This window comes from Ostrinia furnacalis, unplaced genomic scaffold (assembly GCF_004193835.3).
Source record: "Ostrinia furnacalis isolate ACB-3 unplaced genomic scaffold, ASM419383v2 OfSCF2311, whole genome shotgun sequence".
Classification (NCBI taxonomy): domain Eukaryota; kingdom Metazoa; phylum Arthropoda; class Insecta; order Lepidoptera; family Crambidae; genus Ostrinia; species Ostrinia furnacalis.
The window spans coordinates 278,628-300,794 of NW_021132550.1; the positions used below are offsets into that span (position 1 = coordinate 278,628).

The following is a 22,167-nucleotide window of genomic DNA, read 5'->3' on the forward strand; positions in this document are numbered from 1 at the left end:
CAAACCCACGACCTTTTGCTTGCCGTGCGACGGTTCTCCAAACCTAGGAAAAGTCGTGGGTTCGATTCCCACCTTAGGCAATCAAGTAATTTAAACATTTTGCTTAAGATGCGATTTTTAATATTAGAATTTTGATTTTAATTCCTTACATGAAAAAATCATCAAGGGTCTAAAGGGTGTATTATACCATTTCGGAATCTTGGATAGTTGCGTCAACTTTATAAAAAACTTGCCTCACTAGTGTTAATACTGTTTTTTTACAAAACGACGAGTCAATGCGGAGAAAAAATCGTTCAAAATTTTAAGGAAATATCATATTTTGATTAACTTTTGTGTAAAAACTGCAAGGTTTCTGAGGGTTTTAAGAATTGGGGTGGACAGCAGCACTACTTAAGGTGCCGATACAAACAAAAAAACTGAAGTATTTGAAAAATTGTAGTCGTGGTAATGTAAAATATCATAAGGGGTGTCAATTTTCGACGAATTTCATAATTTATTGTGTAACTTAAAAAATAATTGAGATATTTTTTTTTTCTTATTTTTCCTAAAGCAGTCATGACTATGTCCACCCTGCGGCGCCGGCTTATCCTTGAATTTTGGGACACGTTGTATATAAAAGAAAGTCGTGTTAGTTACTCCACTTATAATTCAAGAACGGCTGAACCGATTTAGCCGAAAATTGTCAGGGAGGTAGTTTGGAGCCAGGAGAAGGACATAGGATACTTTTTATCCCGTTCGAAATAAAAAAAAAGTCTGCTTATTTATTGCCATTAGGGCGGAACAAAGTTCGCCGGGTCAGCTAGTATCTTATAAATTGATTAACTTTTATCTAGGCAAATAATGTAAAATATTTTACAAGAATGTTCACTTATTACAAATCACCCTATATTCCAACATTGTACGAAATCTAATGGTATGTTAATTTAAAAAATGCCTAAAATCCAGTTGAGTAAACAACAGACTGTTTTCTATAAAAGAGATGAAGCTAAGCTATAACATTGTGTTCTACTGATCAGTGTTCCGGCAGGCGTGACACAAAATGGAGGTAGTTAACGCCCTTACACAAGGCGCCAGCATACAGAATGCTTTGAGGGTATTATCAGTACTCAATCTGACTGCCTATCGGTACCCCGAGCAAGCTAATATTACAGGTAAGCCTTTATGCCTACTTATGTAAAGCTTTTTCATGTGTACTATACTAATAATGTCAAGAGTCAAACAATGTCGAAGTCACCCATAATATGTCAAGATCTCTTCAATTAATCTGAAATATTCCAGGATATTTTCTATCAGGAATTTCGCGATTGTTCACTCGTTCGTTTCAGCCAAATGACGTCCACAGCTGGACAAAATCCTCCCCCAAGGAATTCCATAACGACCGGTCTTGCACTGCTTGCATCCAGGTGCTTCTCGTAACCTTCACCGGCCTGCCCACGCTACGTCTTCCGGCCCGTGGTTTTCGCTTTCTGGTTGTAAATTAACGACAATACAAATCTATAACATTGAATAAATTTTCTATCCAAAATGATATAATCAACTGAGTTTATAATATTTTTTCAACAGATGGAGCTATATTCGACTTCATAGTGGTGGGCGCGGGCTCGGCGGGCTGCGTGCTGGCCAACAGGCTCACGGAGGATCCAAATGTGTCCGTCCTGCTGGTAGAGGCTGGCGGGGACCCTGCTGTAGAATCCAACGTAATGTCCAACGTTTAGAATAAATGTATCTACTACAAAAGTAAATTTTTCTCAATGATTTTTAAAAAATACTAGTGCACGTTAACAGACTCTGATTGTTAGGAAAAACTCAACTTCTGAGTACGACCTTCAGAGGGTCACCTTCCAAGTTTTGTTTGTTGTTTTTATTCCAGTATGAAATGCTGTCGTTGGTTTTCACAATACTTCTTTGGTCTTATCGTAACGTTAATTAATTTAAAACTTTTCTACCTTTCAGGTCCCGGCTCTGTATACCTATGGGGTTAGATCTCACAATGACTGGAACTATACAACTCCTCAGTGCCCTCAATATAAGTGTCATCTTAACAATGTAGATAACTTGCCTCGAGGGAAAACGTTAGGTGGCTCCAGCAGTATCAACTTCCTGTATTACGTACGTGGCGATCCTCACAATTATGACACGTGGGCTAACATCACGGATGACGATAGCTGGAGTTACGACAACATTTTGCCTTACTTCATCAAAAGTGAGAGAATGGAAACTGCTGCTGTGTTGGAATCTTCCACCGGCATGTTTCATGGTGCTGACGGTTATTTGGGTGTCACAAAAATACAAAATAATATCACACATAAATACTTGGATGCTTTTCAAGAACTTGGGTATGATACTGTATTTGACACCAATGGTAATTACACATTAGGATTTGCAGAGCCCCAATTCACTCTAGCTGATGGTATACGTCAAAGCACAGCGAACGCTTTTTTGTCACCAATAAGAGACCGTCCTAATCTTTATGTCCTCAAGAATCATTTGGCAACAAAGATCAATTTCGAAAACCAAGTGGCTGTTAGTGTGAATGTAAAAAATGACGAAGGAGTAACAATGACATTAAAGGCATCAAAAGAAATAATACTGTCAGGCGGAGCAATCAACAGTCCTCAACTACTGATGCTTTCAGGAATTGGTCCGGAAGAGCACTTACAAAGTTTTGGAATAGACGTCGTTTCTGATCTTCCTGTGGGCCAAAACTTGCAAGATCATAAATTCATTGTTATCTTTTTCTTAACTGGGCCTGCGCCAATTTTCAAGCCTATTAGTCCTTTTGTATACCCCACTATAGATATCAATGGCTTTGTGGCATTGGATAAAAATCAGTCCTACCCGGATTATCAAGCAACAATAGCTATTGGCGATGTAGAAAAAGTACTTTCTGGATGCGCATTTTCTTTTGATAGCAATATTTGTCAAACGTTTTACAACAAAAGTAAAGATAGAGAAGTTATGTTGACTAGATTTACCCCTATTCAGCCTAAATCAAAAGGAGAAATTCTTTTGAATAGCACTGATCCAGATGAGCATCCAATTATCTACACAGCGCCCTATACTGATGAAAGTGACCTAGAAGATGTAGTAACATTTTTGGAGGATTACACTCGTTTGATAAACACAACCTACTTCAAGAGTGTAGATGCAGAGCTCTTAGAGTTAGAGACATGTGCTAACTACACGACTGGTAGTAGAGATTACTGGCGTTGTTACGCTCAGTGCTTGGTGAACACGGAATTCCACCAAGTGGGCACGTGCGCCATGGGCTCCGTGGTGGACAGCCGGCTGCGCGTGCGCGGCGTGGAGAGGCTGCTCGTGGTGGACGCCAGCGTCATGCCCACCATCACCAGCGGCAACACCAACGCGCCCACCATCATGATCGCCGAGAAAGCCGCTGACATGATCAAGGAGGACAATAATATTACAACAACAACATAATAAAACGAAATTGCTTTGTAATCACGGACTTTATTAATAAAAGACAATAATGACATCAATATCGGATCACATTTTTTATAGATTCCTACTACTTAATTGAGTGTTATTTATTTATTTTTTATTATATTATTTATTATCATAACTTATGGTTGGTTTTTAATTATTTTCTCACTATGGCGAGCACTTGTAGTTTGTTTTTACCTACTTACGCTAGAGAAGCTTCCACCTGAACCCTCCCACCGCGGCACCGTGACATTGACAGGGGGGAGCCACCGTCAATACCGGATAGCTGGTTCCGATTTTTGCTACATTGGAAACTAGTTGAACGATGGTGGCGCCCCCTGTCAATGTGATGAGTGGGACAGTTCAGTGTAGTTAATCCTTACTATCCCAGTGTTCATAGTAGCGCCCTTCTGTCAGTGTCATAATATCTGTACGGCTAGCACGAAAAACTTTCGAGTTCGAATCGTTTGCTAACTCGAATCGCCATCAAAAGATTTAGTACGAAAACGTAAACAATGTGACGTAAAGTGAACTTAGTATGAGAAATGGTTGAACGAAACTTATTCTGAGAATCAAAATTGTCACGTTATCGTTTAATTCGAAGGTTGAGTATCGAATTTTGTCGAATACTCAAACGATTCGAAGACGAAAGTTGTTCTTGCTAGAGGTACTTGAACACTTGAGTATTGTGTATTATCCTGCGTGGCACAAATCGGAAATACCGAGTATCGATAGTAGCGCCCCCTGTAAATGTCAAAACTGGGACACTTCAGTGTTGTTCAACTCTACAAAGTTCATTGTAACGGCACAATTAACATAATTACCATGTGACAAGCAAATAAATAAATAAATAAATAATTAGGTAATGCAGACCATCGCTATCAGGAATTCATGACAGAATTTAAATAATAAGGCGTAGGTGTAAAAATTATGTGCATGTGCATTACTTGTAAGTATAGGTACAAAGTACAGGTACAATAATGTAGTTTTAACTGTGAATATTGTGGTCTAAATATAACTATGAAAGAATAATAATAATATAATTTTTTAAGCATTTAGTTACGAACTGTATTAAGTTGGTAACTAAAGTATTTTTTTACATACCTACAACAAAATATTTAGGTCACATCAGCCAACTTTCCCCTTTCATAAGCACCTGTTTGTTGATGTCACTTATTACCAAAGCCAGTGTTTAAAAAGTGAAATAGAAAATGGACGTATCACAATTAACTTCAGAATTTATAAATTTTCAAAATGCTTTGGGTGTGATTTCTGTTCTCAATTGGACCGCGTACCTATATCCTGAAGAAGCAAATGTTAAAGGTAAGATGTCATTGTATCTTAATCGAAATGAAGTAGAATATCTAAATAAAAGTATCAAAAAAACTAACAATACTTCCATGGTTCATTGCAAATGTTGGAAAATAGAATCATTAATAAGTACCGAGATACTCTAGAACTACAGAATCTAACGTTTTCTGATTTATTTTTAAGAAAAATAACCACTAAACGATGACAGACAATTGAATTACAAAAGTTCCGGAAAATTTTACAGAATAATTACTTGGAGCAGAAATTGGATACTTTCATTTTGAAGGCTTTATGAACACAGGTGCATAATAAAAGAATTATGAGTCAATTGCATCGACAATGCATGTAGTAGGAAATCAACAATATTAAATACCCAATTTATTGTTCAACAGATGGAGCGACATTCGATTTCATAATAGTTGGTGCGGGTTCAGCCGGCTGCGTGCTGGCAAACCGGCTCACGGAAGACAACGGTGTATCTGTGCTGCTGATAGAAGCTGGTGGAGATCCTCCAATCGAGTCTAATGTAATTATAATATCATTACCTATAATAATGCATCCGATTGTAACTTTATCCCACGGCCTAAGACCCGTGAAGGATTTTTGGTCAACCAAATTAAGTTAAGGCCGGCTATTTTAACTTTTACATATACCGGCATTATTTCCTTTCGGCTTTGGATCCCGAAATGACTGGAACTACACTACAAGTACACAGCAATGCACCGGCAACAATTGTCACATCAATGATGAAGATCATTTACCACGAGGCAAAATGTTAGGTGGATCAAGCAGTCTCAACCTCATGTTCTACGTGCGAGGGGACCCACACGATTATAATACTTGGGCTCGTATTGCTAAAGATCAAAGTTGGAACTACACCAATGTTTTACCTTATTTCATCAAAAGTGAGAGAATGAATAACCTTGACATTTTAAACCCTCCCACTGGAATTTTTCATGGTGCTAATGGATATTTAGGTGTGACTAAACTAAATAATAGCCAAACAAGAAATTATTTGAAATCATTTGAAGAACTTGGATACAAAACTGTGCTAGATACCAATGGAAATTACACTCTAGGATTTACGTAATCACAAGTTACCGCAGCTGATGGTATTCGGCAAAGCACCGCTAATGCATTTCTGTCACCAGCTAAGAGTCGACCTAATTTATATGTTCTTAGACATCATTTGGTTACAAAAATTAATTTACGAAAACTAGCTGCTGTAAACATTAATGTAATAAATAATAGGGGAGAAACCATGACACTAAACGCAAAAAAAGAAATAATTTTGTCGGGCGGAGCAATTAACACTCCACGACTGTTAATTCTCTCAGGCATTGGTCCAAAAGAACACCTAAAAAGTTTAGGAATAAAAGTTGTATACAATCTTCCAGTAGGAGAAAATTTACAAGATCATAAAGTAGTGGCATTGTACCACACAACAGGCCCTGCCCCGGCTCCCATACCTGCGAACCCTCATGAATACCCAGATATCGCAATAAACGGTTACGTCTCATTAAATAAAAATCAAATCAACCCAGACTATCTAGTCACAGTCGCCATTGCAATCCGGGTGATACTATCTTGTGCTATTTTATTTACATTTAATGAGAAAATTTGCCAATCACTTTATGATAGGAGCAAGAACAAAGAAACTACTTTGAGTCTATTGGCACCACTTCAGCCTAAATCAAGAGGGCGACTACTGTTAAAGAGCACTAACCCTGAAGAATATCCATTTATCTACACAGAGCCATATTCAGATGAAAGAGATCTTGAAGATGTTGTCCGGTACCTGGAAGATTATTCGCGAGTGATTAACACAACGTATTTTAAGAGTGTTGAAGCAAAATTCTTAGAGTTGGAAAAGTGCGGGGACTTTCCAGTCGGGTCTAAGGCTTACTGGCGTTGTCACGCTCGGTGCCTGGTGACCACGCTGTACCACCAAGTGGGCACGTGCGCCATGGGCTCCGTGGTGGACAGCCGGCTGCGCGTGCGCGGCGTGGAGAGGCTGCGCGTGGTGGACGCCAGCGTCATGCCCACCATCACCAGCGGCAACACCAACGCGCCCACCATCATGATCGCCGAGAAAGCAGCCGATATGATCAAGGAAGACAATAACATTCAAAAACGACACTTAATACAATGACATAATGGTGTCGCATGGATGTAAAGTATAATGAACAATCGAGGTATTTGCTTTTCTTTGTGTTCTAACTGCTTATCGTAGGTACCCATTAAAAAAACAATTAATAAATTAAAATAATGACTTCTATTTTTTGTATTCCTATTGTTAGTTAGGTAGACACTTTGGCATTTTTGTAGTAAAAAAATATCGAACCTACTTCTAAAGCTTAAAGTCTAACATTGAAAAACAGTGTTTACTTGTATCTATGTATATGTTACGGTAAATGTGAAAATTATGAATAATCGCCGGTTACTATGAATAATTACCTCATAATTTGGTAAATGTGATTAATATGAGATCATTAAAATTTATGTGTGTACAAAACTAAATAGGCGGCTTAGGGGTGGCCCAAGGGCGACCCCCGCCGCACCTTAACCTATTTTTCACTTTAAACCAAAACAATGTGTTGTAGACATTATAGCAAAATACGCAAGAAACAGTCCAAACTCATTTTGCCAAATTATATTATTAATATTTATGATATCAAAACGTTCAAAATCTGAGGCTGTACATGAGCGCTGTACACGAGCCGGTGTTCTCTTTTATGATGTTTGTTAATTAAGGTTACATTATGAAATAATCACTGATTAATGTGATTAATTTATCACTTTTACCTCGCCTGTCGGTAATTATTCGTAATTTTTAATTTATCTCATTAACCGTAACATTACGTAGGTACCTAACCGTAACAAGATTATCATTATGTTAATTAAAATAGTTCTGTCAAAAATCCACTTGAATAAACAATTATTTTCTATAAAAGAAATTAAACTAACTATTAACATTGTATTCTATTCAGTGTACCGGCAGACGTAACATAAAATGGAGGTAGTTAACGCCCTTACACAGGCCGCCAGCATACAGAATGCATTGAGGGTATTAACAGTACTCAATCTGACCGCCTATAGATACCCCGAGCAAGCTAATATTAAAGGTAAGGTAGCTAAGTAAGAAGTAACCTCTGACAAGAACTCCACATTTTAAATTAATCACAAAATTAAATGTAAGTATAAATTGATACAATTTTGTATCCCAAGTAAATTAATCAACATAATTTTCTGTATATCAACCACCAGATGGGGCTGTGTTCGACTTCATCGTGCTGGGCGCGGGCTCGGCGGGCTGCGTGCTGGCCAACAGGCTCAGCGAGGACCCGAGGGTGACGGTGCTGCTGGTCGAGGCCGGCGGGGACCCACCTCTAGAGTCCAACGTAATGCCCAACTTTTTGAATTAATTTCCTTACTACAAAAGTCAAATTTCCTCAATTCATTTAAATTGAGTACCCCATTTGAATCTCCACTTATTACAAGTTACATAAGTATTTACTCCCATTTCTTTAGAAAAAATCTACACTCGCGAGCAAAAGTATGGAATCACTTACATGAAGTAGTTTCCACGCGATCTTGTGTACTAACGAATTTGTTAGTAACAAAAAAAGTGGCACCATTTTAAAGATTAAACTTTAAACTTTAAATTGATATCAAATTGATTTAAATCACACCAGTATTTAAAAAGATATCTCGGTTGAAGTGAAGAAGTAAGGAAAAAGACATGTATCAATTGTTTGATACGTCGCGAGTTGCGGCCTATTTACCCCCTATAAAAGCACGTGTTTTCGGATTTTTGCTTTCACACGTTGATTCATATACATTTCCGCTTCTTTTGACACTTTACCTGGGATTCTACACCTACAGAAGCAGCACAAATCGTTGCACTATTGCAAGAAGGGCTCAGCCAGCGGGCTGTCGCACGTCAGCTCCACATAAGCCAGTCCTGGGTTTCGAAAGTTTTAAGACGCATTCGGGAGACTGGTGGCTGTATCCCGAGACCAAGTTCTGAACAGCGCCGGTGCACATAGCAGAGGGATGACCGTTTTTTCATGTGAACCTCTCTATGAAATCGTCATTTTACTGGTATCGACGTCCAGCAAGAGCTCAGAAATGTTCGTAGGATAGCTGTTAGCGAATGGACAGTTCGTCTAAGATATAAGCAATAGAATTTGACTCCAAAAAGGCCTGCCACAGGCTCGAAACTGACGGCAGGTCACCGATAAGCACGCTTTCAATTTGCTCGTACACATCTCGATGGGAAGTCAAGCAAGCCACCCCATAAGCCACTGTTTCAGCGAACCAGCACTGCACAAATCGCTCCCCAGGCCGCCTATAGACCCGACCTCTTCGACTGCTGCATTGCAAACACAGTCTGCATTCATCGGAGAACAAAACTCGCCTCCATTACTCGCCTTCCCATCAAAGTAAGTGCGAGCTAATTGAAAGCGTGCTTGTCGGTGACCTGCCGTCAGTTTCGAGCCTGTGGCAGGCCTTTTTGGAGTCAAATTCTATTGATTATATCTTAGACGAACTGTCCACTCGCTAACAGTTATCCTACGAACATTTCTGAGCTCTTGCTGGACGTCGATACCAGTCAAATCACGATTTCATAGAGAGGTTCACATGAAAAAACGGTCATCCCTCTGCGATGTGCACCGGCGCTGTTCAGAACTTGGTCTCGGGATACAGCCCCCAGTCTCCCGAAAGCGTCTTAAAACTTTCGAAACCCAGGACTGGCTTATGTGGAGATGACGTGCGACAGCCCGCTGGCTGAGCCCTTCTTGCAATAGTGCAACGATTTGTGCTGCTTCTGTAGGTGTAGAATCCCAGGTAAAGTGTCAAAAGAAGCGGAGATGTGTATGAATCAACATGTGTAAGCAAAAATCTCAAAACACGTGCTTTTATAGGGGGTAAATAAGCCGCAACTCGCGACGTATCAAACAGTTGATACATGTCTTTTTCCTTACTTCTGCACATCAGCCGGGATATCTTTTTAAATACTGGTGTGATTTAAATGAATTTGGTATTAATTTAAAGCTAAAAGTTTAATCTTTAAAATGGTGCCACATTTTTTGTTACTAACAAATTCGTTAGTACACAAGATCGCGTGGAAACAACTTCATGTAAGTGATTCCATACTTTTGCTCGCGAGTGTACTTATAAATACAATTTTCTAATTTGTTTGTTCTTTGATCTTTTTATATGAACCGCTTAATCAATTTAATTAAAACTTAACTTTCAGCTCCCGGCTCTGAGCATTTATGGAGTTGGATCTCACACCGACTGGAACTATACAACTCCTCAGTGCCCCCTATTTAAGTGTCATGATAACAATGTAGAAAAATTGTCAAAAGGGAAAATGTTAGGTGGCTCGAGCAGTTCTAACTACATGAAATACGTACGCGGAGACCCGCATGATTTCAATACATGGGCTCGCATCGCGAATGACGACAGCTGGAGTTACGACAACATTTTGCCTTACTTCATCAAAAGTGAGAGAATGGAAACTACTGCTATTTTAAAATCTCCCACCGGCAAGTTTCATGGAACTAAAGGGTATATGGGTGTGACAAAAACAAATAATTTTAGCAACGCAAAAAAATACTTAAACGCTCTTCAAGAACTTGGGTACAATACTGTATTTGACACCAATGGTAATTACACATTAGGATTTGCGGAGCCGCAGTACACTATCGCTGATGATATACGTCAAAGCACAGCGAACGCTTTTTTGTCACCAATAAAAAATCGACCTAATCTTTATGTTCTCAAAAATCATTTGGCAACAAAGATCAATTTCAAAAAACAAGTTGCTGTAAGTGTGAGTTTAAAAAACGCTGAAGGAGTAACAATGACATTAAAGGTATCGAAAGAAATAATACTGTCAGGCGGAGCAATCAACAGTCCTCAACTACTAATGCTTTCGGGAATTGGCCCAAAAGAGCACTTACAAGGTTTTGGAATAAACGTCGTTTCTGATCTTCCTGTGGGAAAAAACTTACAAGATCACAAATTCATTATTTTATTTCACTTAACTGGGCATGCACCCATTTCAAATGAATACCATAAAGTAAATATAAATGGCTTTGTGGCATTGGATAAAAATCAGTCCTACCCAGATTATCAAGCAGCAATAGCTACTGGCGGTTCAGAAACAGTAATTTCTGGATGCGCATTCTCTTTTGAAAGCGATACTTGTCAAAATTTTTACAACAAAAGCAAAGATAGAGAAGTAATGTTGACTAGAATTATCCCTATTCAGCCTAAATCTAGAGGAGAGATTCTATTGAATAGTACCGATCCAGACGAATATCCAATTATCTACACAGCGCCCTATACAGATGAAAGTGACCTAGAAGATGTAGTAACATTTTTGGAGGATTACACTCGTTTGATAAACACAACGTACTTCAAGAGTGTTGGAGCGGAGCTCTTAGAGCTGGAGAAGTGTCTTAGGTATCCAGCTGGTAGTAGAGATTATTGGCGCTGTTACGTTCGTTGTTTGGTAACCACACAATTCCACCAAGTGGGCACGTGCGCCATGGGCTCCGTGGTGGACAGCCGGCTGCGCGTGCGCGGCGTGGAGAGGCTGCGCGTGGTGGACGCCAGCGTCATGCCCACCATCACCAGCGGCAACACCAACGCGCCCACCATCATGATCGCCGAAAAAGCAGCCGATATTATTAAGGAAGACAATAACTTGAAAATGTAAAAAATACAATATGTTTTTTCTAAATCTATAAGTTATTTCATATAATTTGTCATTTACTGTTCAGAATGAAGTTAAGCATCGGTTAAATTATGTATTAATGGTTTGAAAACATGTTTACTTGGAGATTAATAAATTAGCAATGGAAATGATATGGTAAAAAATGTGAGGCACGAACAGGGCCAAGAAGTAATGACCTCTGTTGATGGAGATATTAAATGAAGATGCATTACACAAATCGATTTTAACTATGTACTGATAATGTCTCTTCCATCCTGCATAGGGTTTTGAGTTTGATTGCCGATGAATAAAATATTATAAAAAACGATTTCCAAGGCTATTTCTAGACCTTTGTATCTTTATAAATATCGTGGCTTATGATGAGGTGTTTTAATTATCTTGCTTTTTTAAATTATTTTTTTAATTGCCTTGTTAATGTAATGGGAATAGGATTGTTATTGTCTTTGCCTTTGTGATGTCCAAAATTAATCAATTTGTTGTTGTTTCATTGTTTTTTTCTTAACATGAATTACCAAACAAGATTTTTAGGAATAATATACTCTCTTTAACTTACATGTCGTATAATATATTATGCTATAATCTCATAGCTTCAAAGACTCAGATCTGAGCCCTTCCCTGGGGATTATGCGGGAACATATTGTGTAAAGTAGCCGGGAACTTTTTATCAAGCCCCTTTGCGAAGAGGTGAAGCAAACGGATTATGGCGTAGCGAAAACGGCTGTACTTCACACCGTTCCTATTTATTTTTTATTGTTTTAATGCCATAATATAATATAGGGCGAACTTGCATGCCATAAGACATATAAAAAACTTTCAGACTTAATAGCTTCTCTCGACTTCTCGCGCATATTTTGCTATAGACTATTTGAAAATACTTTTTGATATTCTCTCACTAGAATAATATAATCAATCAAAATCAGCGTAGGTGTGAGGTGTGAGTTTACATCAAACGCGCGTTTATAAAATGTATGAAAATTTTAGTTTTTGAACGTTTCCCGCTAGGGGCGCTGTACAATCCGTTATACATTTAACGTCATTTTTGATAAAAACTCACACTAGGCCCTCAGGCCTTTATAACTTAGCCAGCGCAGCATAGAAAGCGTAGACCAAATCATCAATTTTCTAATGATGAAGCGTGATCTGACAAAATACATGATGACGATGGTGACGATCCTGGCAATAAAAAATCTACCGGGCAGTAATCTCCTGAAGCCATTGGTTAAAGCCAGCTACCGTACGTTATCTTCTTTTTCGTCGCTACACTCTTGGCAGAGTGCTCGTCATCATTACACCTGCCCCATTAGACAAATGGCAAAACTTGACAGTTGTACTTAATGTCAAAAGACCTTAGCTTCGGGCGTTCTTTTTTTGTATCGAGTTACATCGCTCCGTAAATGGATTAGATTTTAGATTCGATCGAAAATTTCCACCTGTCTAGACCTACAGGTTTAATGGCAAACTTCACACCGTTCCTCATTGTATCTTTTCTTGAACACTCATGGAGTGGACCATTGAGTGCGGTTTTGCCCTGATCGGTTGGGGTTACGGTGTAAAAGCCGTTAAAAATAAGTCCGTTATATCTGGGCATCATACCGCGTCGTGTCCCGGCGATATATCGGGCGATCACAGGGTCGGGCGCGTTTATAAGGGACTGGGGTTTCCAGCTTTATTGGGTTCACAGTTTGATGTTATAAGTAGCAGGCGGCTACGGATATCTTTTTATTTGTATACCGTGAAGTTCTGAGAAATGATGCGGATTAGGAAATATCAAGTTGAATTCAAATTCAAATTAGATTTCAAATTCAAATTAATTGATAGAAGCTTGATTAATATCGCCTTTTTACTGTTAATTAGTTATAATATTACTGTTATTTAGTTACGGCTCCATGAAAATACGAAAAGATTCAAATTAGGAAAGAATAAAGAAACATGATATAAAATTAGGTAAGTACCTACTTACATCATTGCAACTCAATAAGTGTGAATATCGTAACAATTCCTCTGAATAGTAGGCACTTCCACTAATATCGTAAAAATAAACGTACCGACACAAAACGGAAATGGTACCGATCAGACGCTACCCGAAAGATCAGAGAAAATCTATGTAAATAGTTGTGTATATGCCAGGAACATCATAACTTAATATTGTCAATTACATCGACCTTATTCCCCCAAAATAAGAGTCACTTTATCTCCTCTGTGACACTTACCAACACGTGGCAACTATTGCTTTATAAAATAGTTTACCATTTACATTTTACTATGACAATAGAACACCTAATGCCCGTATTTGCGTACAAACAAAAACTCATTTTGTTTCAACAAACAAATGAAATTGGTTTCGCACTTGTTTCGCTGGTTTATTAAACTATTCGGGCTCGAGAAAACCTTTTAAGGGGAACAAAGGGAGATAATGCCATAAAGTAACAGTTCTGTTGGTTTCGGCATCTCAATGAAACGAGGCTTGGAGCACCATGATACGGATTCTCATGAATATTTTTGGATGTATTATTTCAGCTATTATTCTAATTTCTAATTATAATAGGCACTTAGTAAAAGTCAATTTCGGAGATTTGTAAGTAGTTCATTCTTGCCTAGTGTTGATTTTTTAAGATTATTGACTTTACCTTTCTCTGAAAAAGGGTTCGGAATTAAAGAAAAGTACCTTTCGCCTCGATTCTATTCGTCGGGTTATATTAATCCTTCAAGCTCCGCGAATCTAGACACAATAGATAAATCAATTGTTATGACATTAATTAATGCCGTCTGGGACTCAATCGGTTAATGCTCCAAGCTGTCACAAATCGAGCCAGCATGAAACCTAATAAGCATACCTAACATAAGCTTGTAGTAACATAAGCTTATAAAAATTCAGCAACACGAAAGTTTTTAAGTCATTTCTATTAAATAAAGTCTGAGTTCGTCCCTTGTCCCTCTGAAGACTGCACCTGTGACAATGCATCCAATTTTAAATATTCATAGTTCTTAATCTATTTGCTATCCTTTAGCTCTAAAGTTTAAACTCAGGGGAAGAAAAGCATCTAGCTCACGTTCAACGTTCAAAATTTGCAAGGTTATTTTTTATTGTCATTGTTGAACTGTTCTTAATTCAGTTGTTTTGTAACTGTTACAAGTTTTGATGCTCCTGCAGGAACATAAAAGTTATGAATTTTACGACAACATCTTTCTTCTTGATACAAAAAGTTTGACTAAGCTAAAACGTGACTTATTAAATGAAAAAAAGTAGAGTAGAATGGACCTTCGTTTTTCCATTAAGGATTTTATCAACTGTTTTTGCTCAACATACCTACTAATTATTCATATCTCTTAGAGCAAAATCAACGAGGGTTTCTCCAATTGCACTCAACAGTTGACACCACTGGCAAGCAAGATCCCACTTGCTCGTGACTAAGACCACAGACAGTGGCGCCAACTATTAAACGTTGAAGAGTATGAGGACTATCGTATTGCAATCACCAGGTTGGCGCCACTGTGGAGTAAGGTGGTGGTTGTGGCCAATCAACTTGTGAGCGCAATAAAGAAAAATCTTATTAAGTATTTGCAAAGTCTAATCATTATCTACTCTCACGAAAATTTTGAAAAAAATAATAGATTTTTTTGTGATACCAAGGATGCTACATAATTAGCGTCTTACAGTCGTCGAATACCCATAAAACCTATTTACTTTTTACCGAATTACGTATGTTTTTCCGCATTTCCTACTCACATAGTAACGTAAGTTCCAGATTTACGAGGCAGTAATTTACGGAGGTGATACTTAATTAGGCTGTGATGGTGGATTTATGGCGCCAGGAGCTGGGATTTAATTAGATGGAAACATGTTACAGCACGTTCACCTGTACTGCAAATTAAGTGTTTCAAAGTCCTAAAAGAAATGATGACCACAAGCGGCCTTGAAAGGACCATAAATATTTTTAACACAAACAGTTTTTTACAAGCTTTTATTTAGTTTCACCTGTCCCATACTATGTTGTCATCAAATCTTGCAAATAAAATTTGATTTGAATGCTGAAACGCTTCGTATACATGTGTCGCTGGAGGTGAAAGGTGGCCTTAGGAACTTCGCAATGTAACTTATAATGTAACGGGAGTATTAGTAATTTGTGTAATAACAAATTACTAATAATCTTTTTAAAAAAAAAAAAAAAAAACAAAAAACAAAACAAATGTAACGATGCAACCTCATCGAGTTTGGGCTCATTTGAATCGTCCTGACGAATAGTTTGTCTTTGTAACCAGGGTCTGATGATAGAGCTGGAAGGTGGTCATGGGAACTTTTGTTTTGCTAGATACTTCTTATTGAGAAAACACACGCTTTTCTTTTAACTCACCTTCAAATATTTGTATTTAACAAGAAAAAAATAAATATTATTTGTATAATTAACATTATCAATTGCCCCGTAATAAATTCTGCAAGAAGTCCCGTATTTAAGTAGATTTAATACGCTGTAATACATTCACACGAGTTGAGATAAAAATGTAGTAAAAAAGCCTTTACACTCCTCCACGTCAATGGAAACCAGGTATTCATAGTTGTAACCACAGCGTAAGTTGAAGTAAAGTAATTTATATTGAAAGGATTATCAAAGGACCTAAACCCATTTACTCGTTCTATGCTATTTTTTCCTAATTAAAAGGAACAACTCCCAATCAAGTGCATAAATATACCCACGATACGGATTTTTTATATTATGATCGAAATTGATAAAATTCAAATAATGATATAAAAAATACTTTTACAAAATGGACTTCCTGTGGATAATCATCATCATCATCATTCATCACCATGTCAGCCATAGCACGTCCACTGCTAAAATAGGCCTCCCCCAATGAATTCCGTTAATGACCGATTGGTGAGGTCATCGGTCCACCTTGTGGGTGAACGTCCTACGCGGCTATTGATAATATTTTTGCATATTATAAAATCTGGAGCGAGATTGTCTAGAAGTCATCAAGTGTCTTGGCTACTTTGATAACAATAATATACTTCGTTTCCCAAATTTTAATAAGTAGTTATAGTACTTATTCTTTCCAATCTCAGTCTCTATTTAATGAGAAAAATCATACTTTTTGTAAAAATACTTTTCTATTTGTACTGTGTCATAATAAGGCGCGTTCGTTACTTACAGCCGGAATGGGATCCTATAAAATTGTCTGAACCGTAAAATGTTAGTTTTCGGACGCCGTTATTTCCTTGGTCCTGTTTAATCCTGTTTACACTTTATTTTTAAGGCCCTTTCCCTTATGTAATATGGCTTTTAGGCTCTTTATTGTCTCCGACAAAAAGGGAAGACTTTTTTGCTTGCCTCTAAATGTTAATAATGTGTCTTTAGATCGTTAGGCAGCTAGATTTAAGTAGCGACATAAATTGAAAAAAATCCTGGGCAAAAATGATTAGGCATTTTTCAAAAGTCAAAGTCAAAGTCAAAGTCAAAGTCAAACTCAAAGTCAAAGTCAAAGTCAAAGTCAAAGTCAAAGTCAAAGTATTTTTTCATTCAAAATTAGAAAATAGAAAATAATAATTTACTTCTATTTATCGATAATAGGAAACCGTATTAGAACACGAGCCCTGCACTATGTTACGACCGGCACATGCGGCCGTACTGTGTATTTTCACGCGTCAGTGGATATCGGAAGAAATAAAATACATTGCGCAGTAGTTACGCATGACATAAAGTGGTTGCTAACTAAATCGTCAATGTACAACGTGTTTGAATTTTTATCACCACTAATTTCGATATCGCAGTAAATGTCACGGCACTGAATTCGTTCGTAAAAATGTTTAGTTTTTTTTATTTATAAGCAAAATACCAATGGATTTGCAATACTTACATGTGGTAAATGACTTCATTGTTCCTGTAGTTCTTCGTTTCACTTATGTTATTGCACGTTACGACGCATTATCCAACAATATCGGAGAACATTTCCTCAGTACGACTGAATCGCGACTAACCTGGCGTCGCGGGTGATGTTCGTTTCTGGGCATATCGCGGAGACACGCGCCACGCCCCCGTTTCACATCTATTCCCTTCTATGATCTGAGTCTTTAACTATACCTTTAAATTTATTGTACGGTAGCTCTTTATATTTATCAGGGACTTTGTTATAAAAATGGATACCTTGTCCCATAAAGGTGGCAAACACTTTATTAAGTCTAAAAGCGGGTATAGCCAATTTATTTTTATTTCTAGTATTGATTTGGTGAATATCACTTTTCTTTTTGAATTCATTAATATTTTGTTGAATAAATAGAATACAGTTTAAGATGTATTGTGAAGCGGCCGTGAGAATGCCAATTTCTTTAAACAATTCTCTAAGGGTTCTCATTGGTCACAAATTATCGTTATTACCACAGTATGTTATTACAAACGAATAAGGCTCAATATTTTTTTGACAGCACATCCTTTCATAATACATTCGTGTATTTAAAAAAAGAACGTCGCATTGTCGGTGAATGTCGTATTTGAAAAATATAAAATATTGGAAGGTAGATCGTATTTTGTTTGATGGCAATTGACCCAGTACTCGGTTCGCTTCTTACAGCGCACGGTCACGGTTGTCCCTATTTTTTTTAATTAATTTCTGATATTGGGATAAAACGGATAATATTTGACTGTATTGTGAAGGGAATTCGTTAAGTGTAAAGTGTAGTGAAGTGAAAGTACTAAGTGAAGTGCAACATGGAGTAGAACCTATACGATACAAGACTGCAGCGATCCTGCCCATTAACCTGGTAAGTCGTAGTATTTAATGATATTATCTTGTTGTGCAGTCCTCTTTTTGTATTTAATTTCAGCCAGTTACGCCCACGCCTTCAGCTTTACCAAGCAATTTCATATCAGTAGTAGACACATGCCTTTATTATACTAGTTTTCCGCCCGCGGCTTCGCCCGCGTGGAATTTTGTCTGTCACAGAAAAACTTTATCGCGCGCGTCCCTGTTTCAAAAACCGGGATAAAAACTATCCTATGTTCTTTCCCGGGACTCAAACTATCTCTATGCCAAATTTCATCAAAATCGGTTGCGAGGTTTAAGCGGGAAAGCGTAACAGACAGACAGACAGACAGACAGACAGACTTACTTTCGCATTTATAATATTAGTTGGGATAGTTTAGTCTTCATTTATGTAGGTAGGCTGCTGTAAAATTTGGAAAAATACTAATCACAGATAATTCGTATTTTTATATCAGATCTGATCTTGAGCTTATATTTTTTGTATGCCTGGAAGTTATTGTCCAATTGTGTTTTCTCCGGCGCCAAATAGTGATCGTACGAGTATATTGTGGCAGAAGCGTTTTATGTTCATCTCCTCCATTCTTTTTTATACGTTCCATTTATATTATTATCTCGATCGATACAATTATTTAGATTGTATCTGTAGTAACGTTTGTAAATATGTCGTTACAATTATTATACAAAGAGTTTTAAGTCGAAATAATTATTCATAGTGTTTTTTTACCTTTTCGACCAAATAATTTTCTATGTTACGTTACGATCTGGCACTAATGCCCATTTTCATCATAAATCCCTAATTTTTAAGTGACCCCTATGTAAACAAAATTCCTGTTATTTGTTTCCATAGGGGTCACTTATAAGTCTACTAAATATTGTCTCGCGTGAAAATACTTGTGTACCTACTCGTAATTTTATTACGTCATCACTGCTTTTTTTTATTTAAAAAATGGAAATTATTTTTGAGCTGCCTTTTCTTAGTTGACCATTATTAATTGTCCCGAAGCAGGATAAAAAAATATAGGGAATCAGAGAGGTGTAAAAGCCTACACAAAAAATAAATGACTTACACCCGTATTCAAAAACGATGCTTGCTTAAGTGAAGCAGCAAATCGAACGCACAGCGTTGAGACCTCATAGTAATGTTTGTGAATACGGGCGTTATTACTTAAGCACTGGTCAGCTTCTGGCCCCACGTGTCTGTACTCAGTGTATAGCAAATTGTAATACCAATATGGAGGCGTCTCGGACTGCAGCCGACGTAGACATGCTCGTGCCAGTATTTTACACTGTCGCAGTGTTCAGTGACTGCCAATTTAGAAGATGGCCGCTGAGCATATACGGCTTATTATTGTTGCATTACACGCTCGTTTCGAAAATTGGAGCAACTACTCACAGCTATTAAAAAGAAATACGTAGGTACCTACTTTAGATACTAACTAATGAATAACTTACATTCTTATCTCACTTTGTCACCAACATACACATAATATTACTCGGTAATCGATTTTGTAATTTATTTCTTTGTTAGAAAATAAAATTTTGCTACATTGTTTCCGTCTATAATGAAAAAAAATAGTTTAAAAAACTAAAAAACACGCTTTTAATTACTGCACTAAAACTCGCTGAGTTTCCACTGTTTCGTTTAGGAGTTCATATGGCCACCTCCTCATCAGGGCCCTGGTCATCATTTAGCACCAAAAGTGCTCGAGAAGACAACGAAACCAAACTCGATGCGATTCCGCCGTTTCGTTTAGGAGTTCCTATTCGCATCATCAGACCAGCTCGATGATACCATAAATTGTATTGTCATAATAATCTCTATCATAAGTTTCATGGTGATACAAGAATTAGAAGTGCGTGTAATTCAGATTCTTAGATTCCATTACATAGGTAGTTAGTTTCATACACGACAACCTAATAAAAGCATGTTAATGAAAAAATATTTCAAAGGTTTACAAGGAGAATATTACCTACATGACTATTATTTTGAACTCGTACCTACCTAAACCTATGTTAGTAAAAACGTTTTTTAGGGTTCCGTACCTCAAAAGGAAAAAACGGAACCCTTATAGGATCACTTTGTTGTCCGTCTGTCCGTCCGTCCGTCCGTCTGTCAAGACCCTTTTTCTCAAAAACGCGTGGAGGTATGAAGCTGAAATTTATATCAATTACTCAGGTCTACTGTCTCTTGAAGCTGTGAAAAAATCAAACTTCTAAGCCAACGCAATCAAAAGATACAGCCGTTTATGCCGCAAATTTTCGACACTTGCAAGGGAATCAAAACCTACAGGGTGCTTCCCGTGAACTCAGAATCTTGAAATTTAGTACGAAGCAACGTCTTATAGCATAGATAAAGGAAAAATTACGAAAACCATAAATTTTTAGTTACATCACATAATATATCGGTCAGTTGCGCGCGCGCGAGCTCTTGATCGGTCGTGAACTGTCTTGTTAACATTGTATCAATCAAGTCAATAGTGTCGTGCAATTATTACGTTGTCTTACCAATTCACCTCACGTGAATACGTATTAATGATACGTGCATTATTATTCTTGGTCGGAGAAATTGTGTAGTGCGGTTTTGCGACTGTACCGAGACAGCCACACTTCAGCACGATGCAGGGTGCTTATCAAAGCATTGAATTTTGCCGGTCCTAAGGCCGATCCTAAGCCCGGGTAAGTATGAAGGGAAAGTTGAATTATTTTACCTAAGCGCCTACTAAAACCACCATCTAAAACTGTTCGCACCACTCAGCTGTTATGGCGGATCTTAAATTCACGAACTACGAACGACGCGCGATCTCAATTGGAGTTACACAGTAGGTATTATTATTAACTAGTGTTAAAAACTCACAGAAATACAACGTGACGTATTACGCAATTACTAAATTACTGTTTTGAAATGTTGCAATAAAAATAGCCTAAGATAAGTAGCTAAGTAATACATTATTATTATTCTGTGATGATAACACTGAAAGCCGCTGTTTTGGCAGATCTTTGAATTACAAAGGACATCATCCATTTTGGTCCAAAATCAAAAGTGCCGGCCAAAAAATAAAAGTGCTGTATTCTGATAGAATACGTCCGCCTTAGCAATAATCTCAAATACTCGACGCACAGTGGAGCTACGGCTTTGGTGCCATAGTAACAAATGCTAAGGCAGACGTATTCTGTCAGAATACAGCACTTTTTTTTGTTGGCCGGCACTTTTGATTTTGGACCAAAAATATATGAAACGTGGATGATGTCCTTTCTTTTAAAGCCGTAGTAGCCTCGTAACGACACATTGGTGTGTATTCGTAACGTATTCACAGTAGGTAGGTATTTCATTGTATTATTAACTTACAATTAGTGTTAACAGTCAGAATACCACGTAAAGAAGTACGTAAGTGTAATGAAACACTTATTAGAACTCAAAATTACTTGAAATGTTGCACTAAAATGGTCTAAGTTAGTAATAATAACACTGGAAGCGTGGTCAAGGCGTGAGCGAGACAGACAGATCAATGTGCGAGCGCGTACGACTACTCTACTGAATGAACGAGCAGCGGAGTGGCCCAGCTGTGACGCGTAAAATAGGGACTAAAGAAAATTTAATAAAAAAAAAACATTAACTTTATAAAAGTTGAAATTTTTTTTTTACTTTATAATTTTCACACATTTCTACATAACCTGTTAAAAATTTTCCGGTGATAAAAAAGTAGTGGTGTATAATCAATTAGGGTTCCTTGGCAAAAAAAAATTGGGAAACCCTGATCTATGTTACCACTCTATGAGCAATCTCTTGAAGTTTTTGTCTTAATTCTTTTAGTAATAATGACTAGCTTGCTTTATCGTACCTTGCTTGGTCTGCAAACGCACGCAGCTTGCCACCAGCGCGTTGAAGAGCGCCTGTTGGCGGAGAC

At 37.6% G+C, this 22,167-nt stretch overlaps 3 protein-coding genes across 4 annotated transcripts; all 3 read left to right on the forward strand.

Moving 5' to 3' along the window:
- The first annotated feature begins 897 nt into the window (after positions 1-897).
- On the forward strand, positions 898-3,501 carry LOC114355043 (glucose dehydrogenase [FAD, quinone]-like). The gene is made up of 3 exons (XM_028307699.1): positions 898-1,151; positions 1,564-1,697; positions 1,954-3,501. Exons 1-3 carry the CDS (start codon positions 1,040-1,042, stop codon positions 3,439-3,441), a joined length of 1,734 nt encoding a protein of 577 aa, XP_028163500.1. The 5' UTR covers positions 898-1,039; the 3' UTR covers positions 3,442-3,501.
- Positions 3,502-4,374: 873 nt separating this feature from the next.
- On the forward strand, positions 4,375-6,982 carry LOC114355047 (choline dehydrogenase, mitochondrial-like). Its single transcript, XM_028307704.1, has 4 exons — positions 4,375-4,393; positions 5,148-5,281; positions 5,471-5,660; positions 6,039-6,982. Exons 1-4 carry the CDS (start codon positions 4,375-4,377, stop codon positions 6,905-6,907), a joined length of 1,212 nt encoding a protein of 403 aa, XP_028163505.1. The 3' UTR covers positions 6,908-6,982.
- LOC114355058 (glucose dehydrogenase [FAD, quinone]-like) lies at positions 6,936-11,915 on the forward strand. Of its 2 annotated transcripts, XM_028307714.1 has the most exons (4): positions 6,936-6,950; positions 7,746-7,880; positions 8,023-8,156; positions 10,019-11,915. In XM_028307714.1, the coding sequence occupies exons 2-4, from the start codon at positions 7,769-7,771 to the stop codon at positions 11,486-11,488; spliced, it is 1,716 nt and encodes a 571-aa protein (XP_028163515.1). In that variant the 5' UTR covers positions 6,936-6,950; positions 7,746-7,768; the 3' UTR covers positions 11,489-11,915. The 2 variants fall into 2 exon arrangements, with proteins under 2 accessions (XP_028163515.1, XP_028163516.1); XM_028307715.1 differs by lacking the exon at positions 6,936-6,950 and having other exon boundaries at positions 7,727-7,880.
- The last annotated feature ends 10,252 nt before the right edge of the window (positions 11,916-22,167 follow it).